The sequence below is a fragment of the Eleutherodactylus coqui genome, chromosome 8 (genome assembly GCF_035609145.1).
Source record: "Eleutherodactylus coqui strain aEleCoq1 chromosome 8, aEleCoq1.hap1, whole genome shotgun sequence".
Classification (NCBI taxonomy): Eukaryota; Metazoa; Chordata; class Amphibia; order Anura; family Eleutherodactylidae; genus Eleutherodactylus; species Eleutherodactylus coqui.
Window position 1 is genome coordinate 109,542,606 of NC_089844.1, and position 21,629 is coordinate 109,564,234.

The window sequence follows — 21,629 nt, forward strand, 5'->3', positions numbered from 1 at the left end:
TGTGTGTGAATTTATTTAGATCCTAAGAGGGATATCATTTCTGCATTTGTGTTATAATTGTGCCCCATCCAAACTAGTTTCATTAGCCCGATGAAGGGTTGATAATAACCACCCGAAAGCTTGCTGTAACATCATGTTTTTTAGATAGCCATTAAAAGGTATCATATCTACAAGATTACTTGGTTTCTCTGACTGAGAGCACTCACACTTTGCTCTACTGGCTAACACAGTACTTAAAGGGGTTGTCCCGCGCCGAAACGGTTTTTTTTTTTTTTTTAAACCCCCCCCCCCCCCAGCTCGGCGCGAGACAACCCCGATGCAGGGGTTAAAAAAACAAACCGGAGAGTGCTTACCTGAATCCCGGCGTCTTCATACTCACCTGCTGAAGATGGCCGCCGGGGTCTGCTCCCTCCGTGGACCGCAGCTCTTCTGTGCGGTCCATTGCCGATTCCAGCCTCCTGATTGGCTGGAATCGGCACGGGGCGGAGCTACACGGAGCCGGCATTCTGCACGAGCGCCCCCATTGAAGACAGCAGAAGAACCGGACTGCGCAAGCGCGGCTAATTTGGCCATCGGAGGCCGAAAATTAGTCGGCACCATGGAGACGAGGACGCCAGCAACGGAGCAGGTAAGTATAAAACTTTTGATAACTTCTGTATGGCTCATAATTAATGCACAATGTACATTACAAAGTGCATTAATATGGCCATACAGAAGTGTATAACCCCACTTGCTGCCGCGGGACAACCCCTTTAACCTTTTTTTCATTTTACCTTTTGAAAAAATCCTTTTATGTTTTCCTTGACAACTTCTTTAACTACAGTTTGTTACTCCTGGTCCATGATTGTGTAAAATTCTTTAGTACTATAAGATTCGGAGAAAATATGAACAAGGCCTAAATGGAGAACCTGGATCAATAATTTGGCTATGCTCTTCCTGTGTGCCATGTGTAACCTACGTAGGAAAAAAGTTTTTCCGATGGATCCGGTTTTACAAAAAACAGAAATGTACAAAACGAAAGTAAAAATCTAAATAAATGGAAAGCACTCTTTCCTTTTTTGTGTTGATCCATCAAACGGATCCTTAAAAAAAAATTTGAAAATATACTTTGTTCATTTCCATTTCACTTCTGTTTTTCAGCATTTTAAATGGATCTCCAGGGTATGCTCACAAAAAAAAAAAACGGATACAAAAATGAAGAATGGGTGAAAGCACATTGCTTCCTATTATTTTTCATCTTCCACTGACTACAGTGTAAAAAAAGAAGGGCGCCATTTGTGTTCTGCGTTTTGAACTGGAAATAAAAGTGCAGCAGTCTTTGCTTTTGTTCCAGTGTAAAAACCAGAATGGAGACAGAAAATTGAGAAACGGATTGAAACTGAAGGTCTTTAGTTTCAATGCATTTCTATAGGCAGAAAAACTAAGCTGTTTTCTTTCCATTTTGCTGCTCCCACACCGGAACAATGAGACAGAAAGGAAAAACTCTAGTCTGAAATGGCCCTTACGCACACAATACAATTAGTTGCACAATGCACTGTAAACGCGGTAAATTCCACACTAAATGCAGATTTTGATGCAAAATTAAAAATAGCTTAAAGTCTGCCTGCAATTCTGCATCAAAACATGCATTTAGACCTATTGATTAGGTTGTGAAAATCTGCAGCTGCGGATTTGGCTGAATCCTGCGACTTACTTCTATCCCATGTGAATGGTTCCTTACTTAGCTAGTGCCACTGCTCTTTCATTCAGTAGGCTTCTGCAGGCTCTCCCTGCTAATTAGGAATTGATGGCATCAGCGATACTTCCAATGGTGGAAAAACTTCATTCAAATTAACCGTTTAGTTTTGGGGCTGCATTGCTTGTGTACTTTGAAACCTCTGAACAGACATGCAAGGGCACATACGAGACCAAGTAGTCAAATCAAGATTAAAAGCAAGAAAGCAATAAGGCACAGTCGACATTTGGAGGCAAATGTGAAAACCCCAAGTCAATAACTGCACTAAAATTGCTGGCCATTTTATCCCAGGAAGTTACAATCATGGGCTAGCCCTAGACTGGCCATATTATTTAGATAGCTGTTGGACGCACACTTGTTTGCCCAACAGCTCTCGCTCTCAAATCCTCCTCTGATACTTCTGCATGTTCAGTGGAGTGTGCTCCTCTAGCAGCAACATATCCTGAGAATAAAAGGATTGGACAGTTGAAATCAACTGCCCAACACTCATCTCTTCGCTAATTACGTAGGGCGGCCAGTTTATTTGGGTGCATGTTTGATCACATCATTTAGTGGGTCTAGAGAAGACATAATACTAAAAAAATACAAGGAGACCACCCTAAAAGGAATTTATTTTTATTTTGAAACACAAGAAATGCAGAAAAAAATGATGCTCCTATTCAACAATTTATCAGTAGCTACAACATTGCCACTATGTACAAAATATCCAATGATAAATGTGCTACACATATAAAAATACAGTATGCATTACAGTATGTACAATGTGCAAAACATCTGGCATTCGAACATCATGATATGGAACTGATCGCATGGGGTGCAAACTGCAAATACGAAGGCATCAAAAAATCTCATAGAAAGGCAATACATGAATGGACCCCCGAACAAAGTCACATTCAGCTCTACAGGGGTTTACAGAGCCAGCGCAGGTCACTGCGGACTGTCATCTTAAAGCAGCGGGCCACCAACATAGAACATCACAATAATTCTTCTGCAGACAATAGTAAAGATGGCTCCTACTCATTCACCAATTTATGTAGGAATTAAAAATTGATTCTTGTGGTTTCCATGTAGAACATTCAAGCCTTAAGAATACGATCATCACAATGACGCCTTTTGGCAATCTACCTTGTGGAGCTTGAGTTTCTTTAACCCTAATCATCTTCATTGTGTTCATCTTAGGGTGCTTTCACATCTGCACTCGGGGTAATCCCTATGCGCAAACGGCTCCGTCTCAGGACGGAACCAAACAGCACCGAATGGATGCCATTGACTATAATGGGGTCCATTTAGTTTCCCCTCAGCTGCACTTTTTCTTCCGGTATTTTCTGCCAGATCTGCGGCGGAACCTCCGACCGGACGTTCCAAGGCAGATGTGAAATCACCCTTACTGAATGTTATACCATCTTGGTTGAAGTATATAGTATTTTTGTTTTGAAGCATCCTATGACAATACTTTGTTTAATATATTAATGAGCCAGTCTGGTTTAAATACCTTTCCAGAACATTGAGTCATAATAGAGAAGAGGGTACGTCTCCCGTTTAGCACAACCCCATCCATTATCCAGAACAGAGAGTGGCTACATAAAGAGCCTCTCTCACGCTGAAGAACCTGGCATGTCTGTGCATTAGACAGGCCACCGATTTCAACCGGCACCTTGTAATCCTTAATTTCTCCTGTGGTGGCACTGTGAAGGAATTGAACAGCTTCTAGTTGAAGAGTACAATCCCATTACTTTGATTAGTTGTGATACTTTTTTTTAATTTAGCAAAATATTTCAAGCTTCCTCACCATATAACATTTCCCTCTTCTGAAAGTGTTAGGCAGTGTGTTTGTGCTGCAGACTTTGCTTCCAGGTTAATGCCGACCAGAGATCTACAAAACATGGCTCCACGGCTGTTGCAAAACTACAACTCCTAAGGGCCCTTTTATATGGAACGATTATTGTTCAAGTGACTATTGGCCCATGTAAACAGGTGGTTGTTTGTCTATGAACGCGTGCCGGTTTACGCTGAATGGAGGTGCACTCCACCTCCAGCTAGTGAACAACTACCACTCCTATGTGAAGGCACAGGAGCGATAATCATTAGGACGGCTGTCATGCACAAAAGCACGAGACGGTTGTTTTATGTAAAGCCACCCTAACATGCCTCGACAGCTGGAGAGCCACCGGTTGGAGACCACTTATGTAAACATTCAGGTCATGTTCAATGCTGGCAAGTGCAGCCAAGCTCAGAACAGCTCAATCTTTACCAAAATAAGCAACATCTAAACCGTTTTTGTACTTTGTTACTTACACTGACATGTGGCCCCCTGAGCCAAGATCTCCATCCAATAATGCTTTATTTCCACATGCACATCTATACAATACGGTCTATGGACCACAGCATACAAGAACTTCAGTTCTGCACTGGACTGGTGTCCAAATCAGAAAAGCTTATCCGTATAACCCCGTCTTGGCTCCGGGACCACATAGGACGTAGTGTATGTTATAAAGTACTCATTTGTATAAGCACAAATTATAATATGTAGGAGCCGTTTCTAGAAGGATGGACTGTGATGGATAAATCTCTTCAGGGTATTTAGGGAAAGAGTATTTTATCTTTGATATAAATACACATCTGTGTACATATCCATGTATAATATATAAATCTACTACTTTATGTATAAGCCGACAAGCCTAAGGCGATTGGTGGAAAATATCACAGCGAATGTGTAACATCAAGCCAACATAATGGTGGTGTGAGCTGGGGTATAGGCAAATCACAGCTGAATGTAAAGTGGACCACTGCAGAAGTGAGTACGGCTTAACCGTTAAAACAATACACTTGGAAAAAAGCGTAAAGAATAAGAACCATGAAGCAAGGAGGAGGAATGTGAAATCTGAATGGGGACTGCTCTGTGGAAACACTACCAATGTGCACATCACTGTGTCTAAGGAGTCAATACTGTTGGTTAAAAAGGGTTGTACAAGAGATAGAGGAGTTATTGGCGATTGGCGGGGATCTCATTGTCCCCCTCTGCCTGTCACTGCTGGGACGTTTCACCCCCCGCAGTGACATTAGAATGAATGGAGCACATTCATTTTAATGGAGCTGACAGAAACACTCCAGTGCTTGCTGATTGCCTATTTCTGTAGTTCCATTGAAAGTGAATGAAGCGACCAGCTTTTCATTCAGTCTCCTCCTCATTGTGTGTTGGAAGGGGGGGGGGGGGGGGGCGCAGTAGTCCTGCAGTAAGGACGACGGGGGACATGGGACCTCTGCTTTTGAGATTAGTGTAAGTCTATGTCCCTCGCCCCCCCACCCCCTTCTCTACTGTTTAGCAAGCTAACCCTTATCCCGTGGATATGGGATAACTTGTGATCCTAACACAACCCCTTTAACGTTCATCTCAAATGTCTGGGCTCAACTAATTGACTAAGTGTCCCATGACAAGCGCTGATTGACAATATAACAAGCCAATCGGCACTTGTTTAAAGAGTCTCCACATAAGCCGATTTAAACTGCATGGGAGACTTATGATTGTTAATACAATGTTTTTGGCCTGCATACACTTATTATTGTCGGCAGAGTATCCCCTGCTTACTTGGGGAGATATGCTGCCAATAGTGATGATTTTTGTAGCCGCATCACAGATGCGATCAGCTGACAAACAATCTTCTGCTTCTTTGTCGGTGGATTTCTGCCCTGTTCATATAGGGTAATTATCCAGAAATAGCATTCTTATGAATGCTTGTTCGTCAATTATCAGCCTATGTAAAAGGGCCTTAAGGCGCAAAAGGTTAAATGGGTTTTCCCATTATTTAAAATTGCTTCGCTACACTCCATCCTTCCTGGTTGCTGTTAAGCAAGACATGTGATGCTGCAGCCAATCACTGCCTGTAGAAGGTAATTGCTGTGGTCAGTGATTGGCTGGAACAGTCACATGTCCTGGTCAACAGCAACCAGGAAGGACAGAGTGTAGTAAATCAATTTCAAATAGTCAGAAAACCCCTTTAAAGGACATATCTACAACCTATTTTCAAGCCCTTAGATTGGTGGTTCGGGGGACAGTTATGGGGTTGCAGTTTGCCTTTTTGGACATCTCATGTAAAGTGGATTGATGACAGGTTCCCTTTACAACAAGACATTTTAAACCCCTTGATGAGTATAGGCATATGAACAGCAGCAAGGTAGTCTGTGGTATTATTATTATTTTTTTTTAATTAACCTAAATTAAATTTTATTACCCTGGACTGTGACAATACTATGCGAGTCCGTTCCAGTGCTGGAGGTAAAGAATGTGCTGGGGAAGCGCAAATGTCAAAAATATCAGCGGGAGCGCAAAAGGACTCATGCAAAATTCAATGTACTACAAAAAAAGCCACTGCTGTTGACAATAGCAACAAGAAACTAGATTTACTTTATTTTACGCTTCACCTGCAGAATATAAGAGCTGAACTTTGATAAGTGGTTGTCACACCACGGTTTTCTTTGCACCACTTTGTAATATACGGTCCGCTTTCTGTAAACCACTGAATAGGCCTAAAGATCCGTGCATCATCATCTTCAGTGTTGTAGCTGCAGATTGACCAAAGCCTTAAAAAGAACTCGATAAAAGGTGAATTTATATACATGTAGTATCTCCAAACTATTTCATTGCAGTTGAGTGCACATGACGTTATGACATATTCGAGCAGATTCACTTTACCCACAGTAGTGGCCGATTGCCTATTTTCTAAGACAGGTGGGTTTATTCCTGATAAGACAGATATTTTGGTATCTATCGCACTATCATGACAAATGCAAGTGAAGAGACCATCAAGAATGTGATGAGCACGGCCTTAGGGTTCCTTATTGAAGTGGTTGCCCTGAGACTGGACAACATAGCCCCTGTAGCCAGCATTGCTGACTAGGTTACAATAAGAAAAAGAGCAGTAGTTCTCCTCCTCTGTCATGGGGATCGAGCACTGTAGCCCCACCATGGTCCTGGTGTTCGTTGATGATGTCATTGGAAGTTACTTGACTGCTGCCAGAGGGTGCAGGATCACTGCCCTTTCTCCTGGTATTAGCGATCAATAGTGGCACTGAAGCCTCTGATTGGCTGCAGAAGTCAGGTGACATCAGCAGCAATAAACACACCAGGACCATGGTGGGGCTACAGCATCAGATCCTTGGGGCCAAGGAGGGATAGGTTCTGCTCTTTTTCTTATCTTATTTTAACATAGTTGGACTTAAAGGAGCCATGTTGTTCTGTAACCAGACAGCCCCTTTAATACGCTCTTGGAAGACTTATAGTCTATTTGATTGCACAGTACTAAGTTGATGAAAAATGTGGATTGGCACTAATGTTTCATAGGTGTTGCCCTGTAATTTCTAGCAGCATTGTTACCCACATGCAGTTGAATATTAGGCCATACCTGGGGCAATATAAAGGACTTCAAAAACAGCAGAAAAAGCTTGATATCACATGAAGGAGGATTAGAAGTTAGATCTTGAGTAGATACTGAGAATCTTTTTATTAAATGGCATCTTCAGTTATGCTGTTTTTGAGAAACAGCGCCACTCTTTTATGCACGTTGTGTGCGGTACTGCAGCTCAACTCCATTCACCTGGATATGACTGAGCTGCAATACCAGAATTGCACTGTTTCTCCAAAAAAGCAGAAGCCTTTTTCAATTCCAGGCAACCCCTTTTAACCCACTTCCCTACCTTTTAAAGAAGCAGATTGTGAATTTAATAAGTCTGGTAATAAGAATGATTGGTGGAGGGGACTTCAGTTAATTTTTCTCATTTTAGTGTTGCAAAAAGAGAAAAATAAACAACCTGAGAAGTCCATATTCGCAAAAAAAGGTAAAATGGCTAAAACAAAAAATACATGTTTTCCTTGTGTCACACGTGCAGCTCTCCCCTCAACAGGCAGATATTTCTTCTAATACTGCTGTACCCCCCCCAAGGTAAGAGCATGGAAACACTACTCAATAGTAATGTAGATCACTAAATGTCTTCAGAGGAGCCAGATATGACTATGGCAGCTTCCCCTTCTTGTAGAATTATGCCCGTTACTTACATGCAGAAATAGCATAGAGCTACTCTTAGTCAAGGAAACGCCAGCTTGTGTTTTACCTATTTACAATCTCATTTCTCCATTAGTATATTTAACTTCAGAACTATATTTACAAGGTTTACAAATTTTTCAAAAAATATCCTATATACAAGTCTTTTTATAGTGGGCAGCTCTAAGCTCAGATCCCTTTCTTTTCCCATGTATTAGACTAGAATCTATACCGTCCAGTCTAATTTTTTAAAATTTATTTTATATTTTGGTGCATGCCATTTTGGGAAAGAAAGCCAAAAGATCCTGTGCGCTTAATCTATAACAGGTGACCTCACTGTAAAAAAAAAAAAATCATTTCATACAATTTTGTACAGTATATTACAGTAGGTTTCGGTAGAGGAGGCCATAAAAATCCCTTTGTTCTCATCAGTTACAAAAGACAATATAAAATAAAGCAAACCAACACTGTAAAGTTTCATACAAAAAGAAAAAAAACAAAAAACTCCTCGGTAAAATGAATACATTAAACCAGCATTTTCCAGCTACACAATTACAGTTGTGTAACGCTATAGGACTAGTCTTACCAATGTAAGATTTTGCGTTTTTTGGAACAAAAAAAAAAAATCTGTAGGCTTCTCATTAGGAAAATGGCAGTAAAATGTACATAATATTAAATGTATGCTTTCTACAAGGTTTCCGGACAGATAAAGCCAAGTACACATTATGCAAGTCTTTATTCTGTATGTATCTGTTGAACCCTGAACCAGTCAGTGCTTTGCCATGTACTCGTTATTGGCTCAGCCTGTTCACAGGAACAGTGAAGTGCAGTTACGGTTTAGTGGAAAAAGTCAAATATACAGATGCTATCGCTAATGTCAATTTGTATAGAATTCCCCCCAAAGATCATTCCATTTTTAATCTCCTAATACTTTCAGATGTAATCGGTGTTTTCGACCTACCAGTACTGGTCACCATTTAGGTTTGGTTTTCCCCTGTACAGTGTAGTGTCTCTCTAGTGGCCTGCCAGTAACATATTTGGGAATCCAGTGCAGTTAAATGCTGCAGATCACTTTGTATCCTGCTGTTTGGTGTAATTGCTGCAATTACGACCATTTTCCAGCCTATATTTTCAAAGTAAAATCCCAGATCTAAAGTAAAACTATTATTCCCATTGCAATTGTAAGTCATTAGTGTCCAAAAAGTCAGTGGAGAACATGCTTGGGATGGTGGAGCTTAAAGGAGTAAGAGAAGAAGCAGAATTGGGCATTGTAATGTCCAGCCACTCCATGTTGTCCAGGTTTGTGTCTTGGAGATCTAGAGATAAGCAACTGTTTGCAGTGAATGGAGTGTCCGTGGTCTCCATTGGTGTTGGATCGTGGTCCAGTATGCTGTGAAGATCATTGTTCAGGTCATCGATTAGAGAAAATGTATCTCTGCCATCACTATGGCTTTCTAGATGAGGAATGTTAGTTCCCGATGGTAGGGTTCCATCTAAGAATGCCTCCAGTTGGCTTTCTAAGCTAATAGACAGACTGTTTGTTGACTCCAAAGACAATGGAGGGGCTACGTGTATCTGCGGTGGTGGCCTTGACACTACTGTGTTCACCGGCATGGTGGTTACGTTGGCAGTAACCGGTCTCATCTTGGATATTGGAGAAGGTTCTTCTTTAATAAGAGGAGAAATTTCTGCAAAATAAAAGAGACAAAGTTAACGCTTTTCAAGGCTTCATTTGAGAGATACATAAGTGTTTTCTAACTTTCAATCCAAATAAGGCCACATATATTGTACAACTATTTAGTTCCTCATCTTATAGCAGGAATAGATGTAAAGTCTAGCTTTTCTCTATATCCTCTGCAGGTAAAGGAGTTGTCCAGTCCCACCACCAAAAGTTTTTGAAACTTACTCAGTGTGCTGTAAAGGCAGCCGATCCCCACCATTCATGTTCTGCCGGTTCCTGGTCCCCCACTGCTCTCTACTTCCTGCTGTAGCAGTGAGGATATCCCTACGATGGGACATGTGACTGCTGCAGTGGTCACATGTCCTTGATGTCAGTGACGTTATCACTGCAGCAAGAAGTGAGAAGCCAGGGGCCATTGGTATGACTTTTTTTATGTTCTTCCAGCACAATTTGCAGGTTTCAAAATACTTGGAGGCTGGAGAACTCCTTTATAGGGAACCTGTCATCAGTTTTTAACCTCCTAAATGCCCTACACTGTTTAATCGATTATGTCCTGGGCATCTTCAAAGTTACTTTGTTGGACAGGTAAAACATACCTGTTAAATGAAGAATTTAAAATTTCCTGCGTTGCATGCAAATTACCGATAAACTGGTCAGGTGGGTGGGCTCGACCATCAATGGTGGGCTGGTTGGATCATCTCCAGGACCAACACATGTGCATTTAATCTGTCCCCGTTCTGGACAGACACATTAAATCCAACTGGAGCTCACAGTATGACAGTGATGACGTGGAGGATGTCTCCACGTTACTAGCACTGAGAGGAGTGGTATTAGGGAAATACACAAGCCACCGGAAAGGGTCTGGCCAGCCAACTGGATTGATTGCCGATAATTTGCATACAGCACGGGAAACTTAAAAACCTTAGTTTAACAGGTAAGCTTTACACAGGACGTCCTACAAAGTAACTTTGAAAATACCCATTACATCATTGTCTAAATGTATAGAGGGTTAAAAGGTGAAAAACTGCTGACAGTTTCCCTTTAAGTACAATTCATGTTCTTTGCAAAGTTGCAGTCGCACTTAAGACAACCTAAAGGCTCCTCAGCCACAAAACAAGACACCTTATTATAAATGGCATATGGTAGAAGGTGGTAGTAGTGGTCGGGGAGGGGGGTTACAGATTTTGCATCGGGGCCCTGGAGCTAGTTACCGCTCTGGTAAGGTGGTAGTAGTGGTCAGGGGGGTTATAGATTTTGCATCGGGGCCCTGGAGCTAGTTACGGCTCTGGTAAGGTGGTAGTAGTGGTCAGGGGGGTTATAGATTTTGCATCGGGGCCCTGGAGCTAGTTACCGCTCTGGTAAGTAATCAACCATATGAGGTGGAGGCACCAAATGTTGTAATCATCGACTGTTTCAGAAACGTCTGTCCCATCCTCACTACTTCATTTTAGATCTCTCCAGAGACTTCTGAGACATTTCAATGTGTATTTATGAAGAAAACTAGTAGTACTTTTTATATAACAATTAGGCTCAGGTCTCCTTAAGAAGAGGGATGGGAGACTGTTGGAAAACTAAATTAAAGGGGTGGTCTCGCGAAAGCAAGTGGGTCTATACACTTCTGTATGGCCATATTAATGCACTTTGTAATATACATCGTGCATTAAATATGAGCCATACAGAAGTTATTCACTTACCTGCTCCGTTGCTAGCGTCCCCGTCGCCATGGTTCCGTCTAATTTCGGTGTCTTCTTGCCTTTTTAGACGCGCTTGCGCAGATCCGTCTTCTCCCTTCTTCTCCCTTCGGCTCCGCTCGGCATTTTGGCTCCGCCCCCTTGTACGCATCATCGCGTAGCTCCGCCCCATGACGTGTGCCGGTTCCAGCCTCCTGATTGGCTGGAATCGGCACATGACGGGGGGCGGAGCTACGCGATGACGCGAAAAGGGGGCGGAGCCAAAACGCCGATGCTTCCAAGACCAGCCGAAGGGAGAAGATGCATCTGCGCAAGCGCGTCTAAAAAAGCAAGAAGACACCGAAGTTAGACGGAACCATGGCAACGGGGACGCTAGCAACGGAGCAGGTAAGTGAATAACTTCTGTATGGCTCATATTTAATGCACGATGTATATTACAAAGTGCATTAATATGGCCATACAGAAGTGTATAGACCCACTTGCTTTCGCGAGACCACCCCTTTAAACTGAGCCGATATATGGTCCTCATGGAGTTTGCAAATGTTCCATGTGCTGCATATAATGCTGTGTGTGAGTCTTGTCTTTATGAAGTGCTATGTGAATACGTTCCTGGGCATCAGATAAGCCGTAAGCAGCAGCACTTGTCAGACACACAATGCCTTGAAGGAAAGATCATGTCAAGAGCTCTCTGTTGTTTTCCAGATGTATACATTTATCCGGATCCAATTTTAAACAGAATATCCTCCTAGACAATAAAACCTTTTCTCAGAGTCTGATACTAACCGGCACTTGTATTCCCAGCCGTGATAAATTACCGACAACCAGCCTTCAACGCTAATAGATTTTCCAAACTGGAGGAGTCATTTTTTTGTATGCCATGGGAAACATACAGCACTTGTATTGTTATCATGTATATGGCTGAACAAAGCTTTAAAGTGGAGCCTAATCCTTTAGAAATATGGAGCCTAGTAAATCAACACTATATATATGCTTGGCTATAGATAGGAGTATAAAGCCAAGATATAAACTTCTCAAAGACCGTGAATACGAGAGAAGAGAAAAAAGTTATGGAAACATACATGCTGGCAGATTTACTTTTGAAAATAGTGAAAATGGCACCAGGAGACGGTCTTGCATGCTTTGCGCTACATTTATGATGCATTTTAAGTACTTTTAGACGCGTTTTTCGATGTGGCTTCACAGGAAAGGGACGTGGCTGTGTGGTAAGAGGGGTTATGGTCTACATGGAACTTTTTCTGCCAAAATTTGTCCAAAAATGTTGTTGAAAAACTAACTAAGCCAACTAATAGGTGGTACAAACTTACACTAGACAGTGTAACCCTTTTATAACCGAGGGTTATTGACGCGCCTGCGTCCAGCTCACGTTCTACAGTTCTGGTATTCCTACTTACAAAAAAAGAAAAAAAAGAACTTTTTAACTTTTTTGGTGACATATCTACATGAGGGCTTGTGTTTAGCAGGAGTTCTATTTTTCAGTTATGTACCATATAATGTATTGGAAAGCTGTAAAACATGTCTAAGTGCGGTGAGATAGGAAAAAATGCAATTGCACTATTTATGGGGGGAGGGGATAGATGTTTGCTGTGCAGTAAAAATGACGCTATCTGTATTAGTCAGCATGATTACAGCAATACCAAATATATAAAGCTTTTTTAATGTAGTACTACTTGAAAACAAAACTGTAAAAAAAAAAAAAAGTGACTTTGTGTAGATATATTTTGACCCCCATAACTATTTTTCTGTTGAGAGGGCTGTGTAAGGACTCAGTTTTTTTATGAGACAACCTATAGTTTTCATTGGCGCCATTTTGGGATACATGCGTCTTTTGGATCCCTTTTATTCAAATTGTTGACCAAAAACTGCACAATTTGGCATTGTGTATTTTTTTCTGACTGTGTTCACAATGTGGGATTAATGATGTGATATTTCAATAAACTGGACTTTTATGGATGTAATGATACCAATTAATTTTTTAAATTCTTTTTATTTCTTTGATGTGACAATTGGGAAAATGGAGGAGGTGGTTAAACTTTTATTTTTAGAAATAATTAAAATGTCTCAGACTTATTTTCACAATCTTTTTTAGTCCCTACAGGGGGATTTGAACTTGTGATCATTTGATCGCTTATACATTTTAATGCAATAGTGTATTCTAGCGTGTTTCCTATTAAGGACAGGCACGTCTTAATAGGCAAGCAGCTGTGGCAACCCTGGGGCTTTCAGAAGGCCCAACACTGCCATGACAACTGGAAAAAACCCATACGATCGATTGGGTATTGACGGTCTTTGATAGCAGACACCCACCTACAACAGCTGCAAACTGAGTCATCTCCAATTGTGGGTGTTGGCTGTCAATGACAGTCAATGCCAGCTGTGTATGGAGCAGGCTGGGCTCCTGAACCCGCTGCATACACAGCATATGCTGTGGACATCTATATATGATCTAACTGCGTGGGATGTATATAGCTTTATGGCTGTCAGAAAGGGCTTATAGATGCACCAGATTGGTCATCCAGCATTTAACCCTTTCCAATCCACTGTCTGACGACATTTTGACGGCTATACAGCTCTGATGTCTGAAGCCGTCCGGCAGGGTATTCTTACTGTATAATGCTGGCCGCTCTGTTGTCGGGGCCTCTCCAGCATGTCCCATACCGCAGTACTGGCTCTAGCCAGCAGATAGCGCCATTGTATAATGGCAGAAAGAGAAAGCCCCTAGGAAACCCTGAATCCAAAATTGGATTGCAAAGGGTTAAGGCTGCCTGTAGATGTTTGCACTACCATGCACATACCATGACCTTACATATACATCTTACTGACCCCAATATCTCTTATGTCAGGATACTTCTTAGGTGGCCTTTACAGATGCATTGTGGAATTACTGGACCAAAGCAAAAGCGATCGTTCGTTATTAGAAATGAGCAGCTCAGTCCACCGCGGCGTTGAGAACGTAATACTACTACACTGTGCCGACTACATTAAATAGGTGACCATTTCATACATGTTCCAACAAGCCTTTCTCTGCTGCTATGTCCCATGTGGCCCCAACCCATAACCCCCGCTTCCATTTTACGTTTCGTCCGGAGTGAAAAAGTGGTGGCTTTTGACATGAGGAAGCAAAAAGTGCAAAATGTAACAGGAACGCCTGCTTACACTGCGATAGTCCTGATGAAGAGGACACATTAAGGGAGGTTTTAAGATAAAGGGTATGGGGTAACTAATTAGGGTAAAAGGTGTGTTCCATGTAAATACCTGCGCTAGAGGCCATTTGGCGCTTTTTATTTCCCTTTTATTTTTTTTACAAATATCTTTTTTCCATACATTTGCTCTGAAAAGGGAGCCTCGTACCATGCTGAGGATGTGGTTGAAATCCAAACGGGCTGCTAGCTATCAAATGTTTAAATCTCAGCACTCTCATTAACATCAGGATTCTCTGACAGCAAGATGAAACAGAGCTCAAAATTGACCGCTTGCCATGAAAATAATCAGCCTCCGCGCTCTCCGCCGAGTATTGTAATGGATTCTCAAGCTGCAGGTTTTGCTCTGTCTCCCTTAGGTGCTAAATAGAAGGAGGAAATTATGTCATGAGCCACACGCACCCATTAAGTGCTGAAAGAGCCGGCGATAAATCTCACCTCCCTTCAAAGAGAGAGACAAAACTTTGGAGGACAATGGTGCTAAATGCATCTTCGAATAGTGCGTCAAAAATGACAAATTTATAGTGAAGTCTATAAAGAGCTACCAATGAGGATCTGCAGAGAGCAAAGCCAGACAGCATTAGCGGTAAGGCCGCATTGTAACAGTCACACGGCTCACCTCCACACAAGAACACAACTTAATCCCAGATTTCACCTTACATTTTGAGTCAACTTCATACATTTATGAACTGTGGAACGAAAATGACTAAAAGGCAATGCTTTACCCATCGTTATCATCCAGAAAAAAGCAATGATGACACTGCCCAACGTGTGCAAAAGCATCAAGACCTACAGTGGTGCATGAAAGTTTATGAACCCTTCAGAATTTTCCATATTTCTGCTTATATTTGACCTAAACCTACATCAGATTTTCACATAAGTCCTAAAAGTAGATAAAGAGAACAAAATCAAACAAATGGGTGAAAAATATTAGATTTGGTCATTTATTTATATTATATTACTATCACATCTCTGTGTGGCTGAAGTCGGTGTACTTTTGCATTCAGTATCTGGAGTGACCCCCTTGTGCAGCAGTAATTGCATCCAACTGTTTCCGGTAATTGTTGGCGAGTCCTGCACATCAGCTTGGAGGAATTCTGACCCATTCCTGCATACAAAACAGCTTCAACTCTGTTATGTTGATGGGTTTCCTCCCACGAACTGCTCATTTCAGGTCCCTCCACTACATTTCTGTAGGGTTAAGGTCAGGACTTTGACTTGGCCATTCCAAAACTTTAACTTTCTTCTTCTTTGACCATTCTTTTGCAGAATGACTTGTGTGCTTTGGGTCATTGTCTTTCTGCGTGCCGAATGTTCTCTTGAGATTCAGATCACGGACAGATGTCCTGATATTTTAATTTTGAACTTGCTGGCGTAATTCAGATTATACTGTTCCATCAAGGATGGAAAGATGACCTGGCCCAGATGCAGACAAACGGGCCCAAACCATGATACTACAGTGTTTCACAGATGGTATTGGGTTTTTCTTTCTCCAAACCTAATGTTTATAATTTAAGCCAAAAAGCTTTTGTCTCACCCGTCCACAAAACATTGTTCTAATAGCCTTCTGGCTTGTCCAAATGATCTTTAGCTAACTGCAGAAGGGCAGCAATATTCTTTTTGCAGAGTAGCGGCTTTGTCCTTGCAATCCTGTCACGCACACTGTTGTTGTTCAGTGTCCTCCTCATTGTGGACCCATTAACATTAGCTAATGTGAAAAAGGACTTTAGTTGCTTAGAAGTTACCTTTGTGATCACATGGACAATTATACGACTAGCTCTTGGTGTGATCCTTGTTGGTCAACCACTCCTGGGAAGGGTAATAATGGTCTTGAATTTCCTTCGTTTGTACACAATGTTTGGGGGCTGCTGCCATGCAGGGGCCCAGAAAAGCGCCACAAGTAGTATGTTCTGGCCCTTAGAAATATGACTGCTTCTTACTTAACATGGCTGCAGGTATCATATGACGAACCCTCTCAAGTTCTGCTGAAAAGGTCTTACAGAGGGAACACTGTGATCGGTAGGGGGTGTCCATGCTGAGACCCCCACTAATTCAGTTAACAGGGGTCTCATGTCCCCCTGTTCTGCCACTATGGGCTCGTAGCACCCGCCTACAATGATGTCAAATTAAATGGAGTGGTGGTTGCGCATGTGCCACCTGCTCCCTTCATTTCATGCTCCACATTTGAGTCTCACAGAAATAGTCAACTGAAAGCACTTGGCTATCTCTGGCAGTCACACAGAAAATTAAAGGAGCAGTGCCATGACCACTACTCCATTCTATCTCCCCCTCACTGTGGGGGGTGCAGCAAGCCCGCAGTTAGGATGAGGGAGACATTGCTCCCCCATTATCAGGATTGGTGGGGTCTCATCAGTGAGACCCCCACCAATCAGACTTTTATCACCTATCCAGCGGATAGGCAGTTCTTGCCTGGTACGGCCGCTACATAAATGACCGGTTATTAATCTGGTCTGGAGACGTAGTGACTGTTGCACCGAACTCAATATCAATAGTAACCACTTTGGGTTAAAATTTTCATTTTGGTTCCATCCATTCGCTCTACTCTAGATGTACAGTTGAGTGCTGACCTTGATTATCAACAGGTAAATACACTTGCATGCCAAAAAAAACAAAAAACTGTTGGCAACATGGTATTACATGCTTCATTATGTCACCACGCTCCCACTGTCAAGAGTATTCAAGTGGGACAGTTGCTTTGTGTAAAAAGTAACTATTCTATCACTAATCAATTAAATAACTTATAGGTTAGAAGAAAAGAACTTCTGCGTTCAGGGAGACCGGAAATACACCGAAAGACACCAATGAATAGAAGCAATAGGGAGGTCTACAGGAAGTAGACCTCTTGGATGATCATTACAAAGTGGTCGAGAGTAATGAAAACTCCATGGTAAGAGTCAAAAGAAGACAAATATTTATTTTGTCAAAAAAAAGAAAAGGGTGAAACGCGTTTCGGAGCTCCAAATGCTTCTTTCTCAAGCACAAGACTAAATGAAAACACATTAAAAATCAATTGATAGGTAAGAGGGAAAAGAGAGGGTAGGAGTGGTTGCATATAGAATTTGGCATCAAACAGAAAAAAAACGAAAATCACAGAAAGCGGCCACATACTCACTGATACAAGAGGGCTGGCGTATAAACCAGATATCCCTCAAACATGCAGACGCCAGACTGATAGATGGAAGAGCCGAAAACAGACATATGTGAGGACACTGATGAGACAACCACTCACAACCCTCTTTATGATGAGGGGTGTGGTTGCTTAGCGTTAACTCCTACACAAGAAAGTCGCATACAGGATGCCAGACCTTTAGCGTGTAAACCCTGCATATGTGAGAAAAAAAGATGGCAGAGTACCTTTTCTATGGGCAAGGTATACAACACTGCGCATGACTGCGTGCGTGAGATACGTGGTCATGTTCACCACACTCGCTGCTATATGCGGCGGTAGCCGGCTAATCAGCCCTCACACAGACCGCTAAAACACTATGTGACCCACGCAGCGTTTTATGCATACGGTTGTGTGAATGGCTGCAAGAGCTGCTGTGACAACTGGAAACGCATCAGTGGTCGCACTATTGTATGTCCTTCCTGTTGGGATCTTAATATGTCTCAATTAGGCCATGGCTTTATGGATGCTAAGCCCTTTAAGAAAGTCTATTCCATACAAATACACTGAAAACTAGTAGAGGAGCTGCCTACGGATACCCATCAGGGTGCCGCAGCCATTCTCCGATGAGTCTCTAAGGACAACTGCTCTACTTTTTCAGTATGTTGGTCAGTATTTTGCAGGAGTGGGTCCAAAACAAAGAAGTGGTAGGTAAGAAAAAAAGGATAATGGCTTGATAATTCCTTTGGTTCTACACCAGTAGATATTCTTAAGTCATTTAAATCATTAAATGCTACTAAATTCAAGAACAGGCTGGTAAATGGGCCTAGGTTGGGATACTCTATTCTCCTACGCCATAGAAGTTTAGACAGAAACTGATAATTGTACAAAAAATGTATGCATCCAGCAAAGCCTGGTAAGGCCCCCGCACAAGGGTTAACAGACTGCTGCAATGAGTTCTGCATACAAAAGACGGCTGCTTTGCCTCCTCAATTCATGGTTTAATTTTCTTTCAGCTGTTCCTTATTTAAGGTTGGCTCCGGTCTTCAAGTCAGCGGCCAATCTGCCTGTAACACAAGTCTGTCATTCTCCTATCAGCAGAGTTGCTCATTGAGAATGACTGTCAGGAGGCTAAAGTCAGGCTGCAGACTGCTGACATACAGTCACTTTAGTGCAAAGGAAGCAAATAACTCCGGGACCACAGAAAAGTGTCTTAAAGACAATGCCACAAGACTCTAAGAGTTCACAAGTAACTGGTAGGAGCCTTTCTGTCAAATCTCGGAGATGGTGTGAAAGGTCTCAGCAGGAGAATCCTAATGTTATGCTGGGAAGATCCAGCAGTGTGATATCTTGGGATAAAAACTAAGTGAATAGAGATTTTCAGTCCATAAAATGCGATTCAAGGACCATAATACTTGCAGCTCACAGCGCAAGGAAACCAAAGCCACATTCATAGGATCTCAGCCCACAGCCCAGTGGTGGGACCTGGGATTCACATGGAAAACTGCCGTGCCACAATTTTTTGCCCAATGGAAAATCATATTTGGCAAGGCTAACCAATAACTGTCACATTAGTTATGTATCAAGTGATCTTATGGACCCTTTACATGCTAAGGACACTTTGGGGAGCGGGGGAGTGTGGACTTTTTCCACTTAAATGCATGTATTTTGGTTATTTTCGCAATAGGGTTTAATTACAGATTTTGCACCATTTGTCTTCTGCAGCTTCTACATATATCTGAATATACAGACACTAAGAGTCCTTCTAGACGAGCCAAATCTCGTTTGCACGAGCGAGTGACGTCACCGCAGGCTCATTCACTCTCGTGCAGCCCGTTTAGACAGCAGATACATCGTTGGCTCCTTCAAATGAGACTCGTTCAGTCTTTCACATTCGCTGTATAAGTGACCGAGAGGGACGGAGCGAGCGCTGCTTAAACTGAACGATAAGTGAACGAGCCAACGATGCTTTATGTGCCTGTATAACATGAATGATGAACAAAAAGGGAGCAATTATCATGCGCCGTTCAGTCATTAGCTCACGTTTAGGACCAACCGATTAGCGATCATCATCGCACGTTTGAACGAGTTTTTGAACAATAATCGTCCCGTCAAAAAGCACCTTTAGCCTCAATAGGAATTCTGTCAGCGAGGCCAGATTGATAGTTTGATTTTCAGCCCTTCTCTCTTCTCCCTTGTAAATTCTTATCTAATTTAGAACCACAACAAACATAAACTTTATTGTAGTTGTACATTAGCGGATAAGAATGTGCAGAAATGGAAAGAGCAGAGGGAAACTAAAGGCCCATTTACACGCAAAGATAATCTTTCAAATGATTGAAATACTGAAAGTTTTAGTGATCTCTTTGCATAAAGTGTTAATGGCCATTAACACTTTATCATCTTCATTTGCATGTAAATGGAACTCCAGAAGCTGTTTTCAGAGCCCAGCCTGTGATTAATCACACGTCCAGCTGTGTGCACAGCTGCATTGTTCTCGTTGTGGGTGTCAGCAGAATACAATATTAATGCCGACTCCCTGCGAAGATAATAGCCTGAGGTCTACTGAGAGATAAAAGTGTTTGCTTTATCTCCAGTAGCTGAACAATGGATTTTAAGTTCACCTTAAAATCATCGTTTAAATGAAAAATGCCCGTTGCCCACGTTTACATGTAACGATTATCAATCAAATTCGGTCATTTGAGCAAATTTTGAGCGATAATCATTGAGTGTAAATGGGCCTTAACCTGTCAGTCCAGCCTATTGGGACTTAGGGTCCCTTTACACAGAACAACTGTTAGGTGCCTAAGAGCCTGACAGCCCTACTAGTGATAACTGTTCCAGTGATTTTACACAGGACCAATTATGACTTAGTGAATGTAGGGGGAGCGGGCCAGGGATCATTCCGGCCCAGTCTGCCTCCATTCACAGTAAGCAGGCAGTCATTTGATTTTGATGCCTGCACAATCTGAATGGCGACCGAATTCATTTTGTCATTCAGATCGTGCAGGCATTTACACTGAATGATTATCGTTCATTTTCTTGCAATCCAGCAAATCTGAAAGATAATCATTCAGTGCAAAAAGAGCCATTAGACTGCAGTTTCTATACACAGTGATATGTAGAAGCTGCAGAAGATGAACAGTGCACAGCTTGTAATTAAACCCATTTTAAATTCTCATCACCTCAAAGTTCAATGCATTTATATGAAGAAAATATAAAATGGCTCCCCAAAGGATCGTAGCCTTTAAGGGGGTTGTCCGGGTGTGGAACTATTATTTAAACTATAGATGCAAATGTGTAAAAATAATAAAAGCAGCGGTACTCACCCATCCTCTTCCCCAGTGATCCAACACTGTGGCCCCGCAGCCCTCCAGGTCTTTGTTTAAGAATGGCTACCATCTGACTGCTGCAGCCAAACAGAGACCGCAGGGGTCACGTGCCATTCTCCTGGCATGATGACTCCCAGCATTTGGGAGATAAAGCCAGGAGAACGGCATGTGACCACTGTGACCTCAGACCGGCTGCAGCGGTCAGTTGGTAGCCATTCCTAAACAAGTTCCAGGAGCACCACATTAGCTGTAGCACTGGATCTTCGGGGGCCAAGGACGGGCGAGTACCGCTGCTTTTATTATTCTAACACATTTGCATCTATAGTTGAAAAATTGTCCCACACCAAAACAATCCCTTTTAGCCCGTTCATTATATACCTTTCTAAGGCATGCCAAGAAGGAGATCAAGACTCTTCCAAGAATTTGAATAATGAAGGAATGATAGGAGATTTCAGCTCTGAAGTCTAGAGAATTGTTAAAGCAGCGTCTGGCAGTAATTGATGGTCAGTACAAGATCGTGTATAGCAGAGTCAATTGGTTTTTAGCATTCATTTAGCTGAAGAGTTAATTAGTTTCACTTAGTTGAACATTGCTGACTTTCTTGGAGAATGAGATATTTTGGACCTGTGCAACAGCTGACAGAATGGTTGTAAAATCCCTTATTGGATAATTTAATAGAAATATCATGTAGCGTCATCCAGGGGCGTAACTATAGAGGATGTTGCACCCGGGCCCAGGAGCCTTAGGGGGCCCATTAGGCCTCTCCTCTCCATATAGGGAGCCCAGTACTATGAGTAAAGCATTATAGTT

At 42.1% G+C, this 21,629-nt stretch overlaps 1 protein-coding gene across 7 annotated transcripts in view; it reads right to left on the bottom strand.

The window, feature by feature from the left end:
• Window positions 1–2,329: 2,329 nt before the first annotated feature.
• The window catches only part of MRTFB (myocardin related transcription factor B), a 263,949-nt gene continuing 244,649 nt past the window's right edge, over window positions 2,330–21,629 (bottom strand). For all 7 annotated transcript variants that reach the window (XM_066576199.1, XM_066576201.1, XM_066576205.1 and 4 more), the window contains one exon: window positions 2,330–9,458. In XM_066576199.1, the coding sequence (XP_066432296.1) occupies window positions 8,935–9,458 (524 nt within the window). In that variant the 3' untranslated portion in view covers window positions 2,330–8,934. The remainder of the gene's footprint in view (window positions 9,459–21,629) is intronic.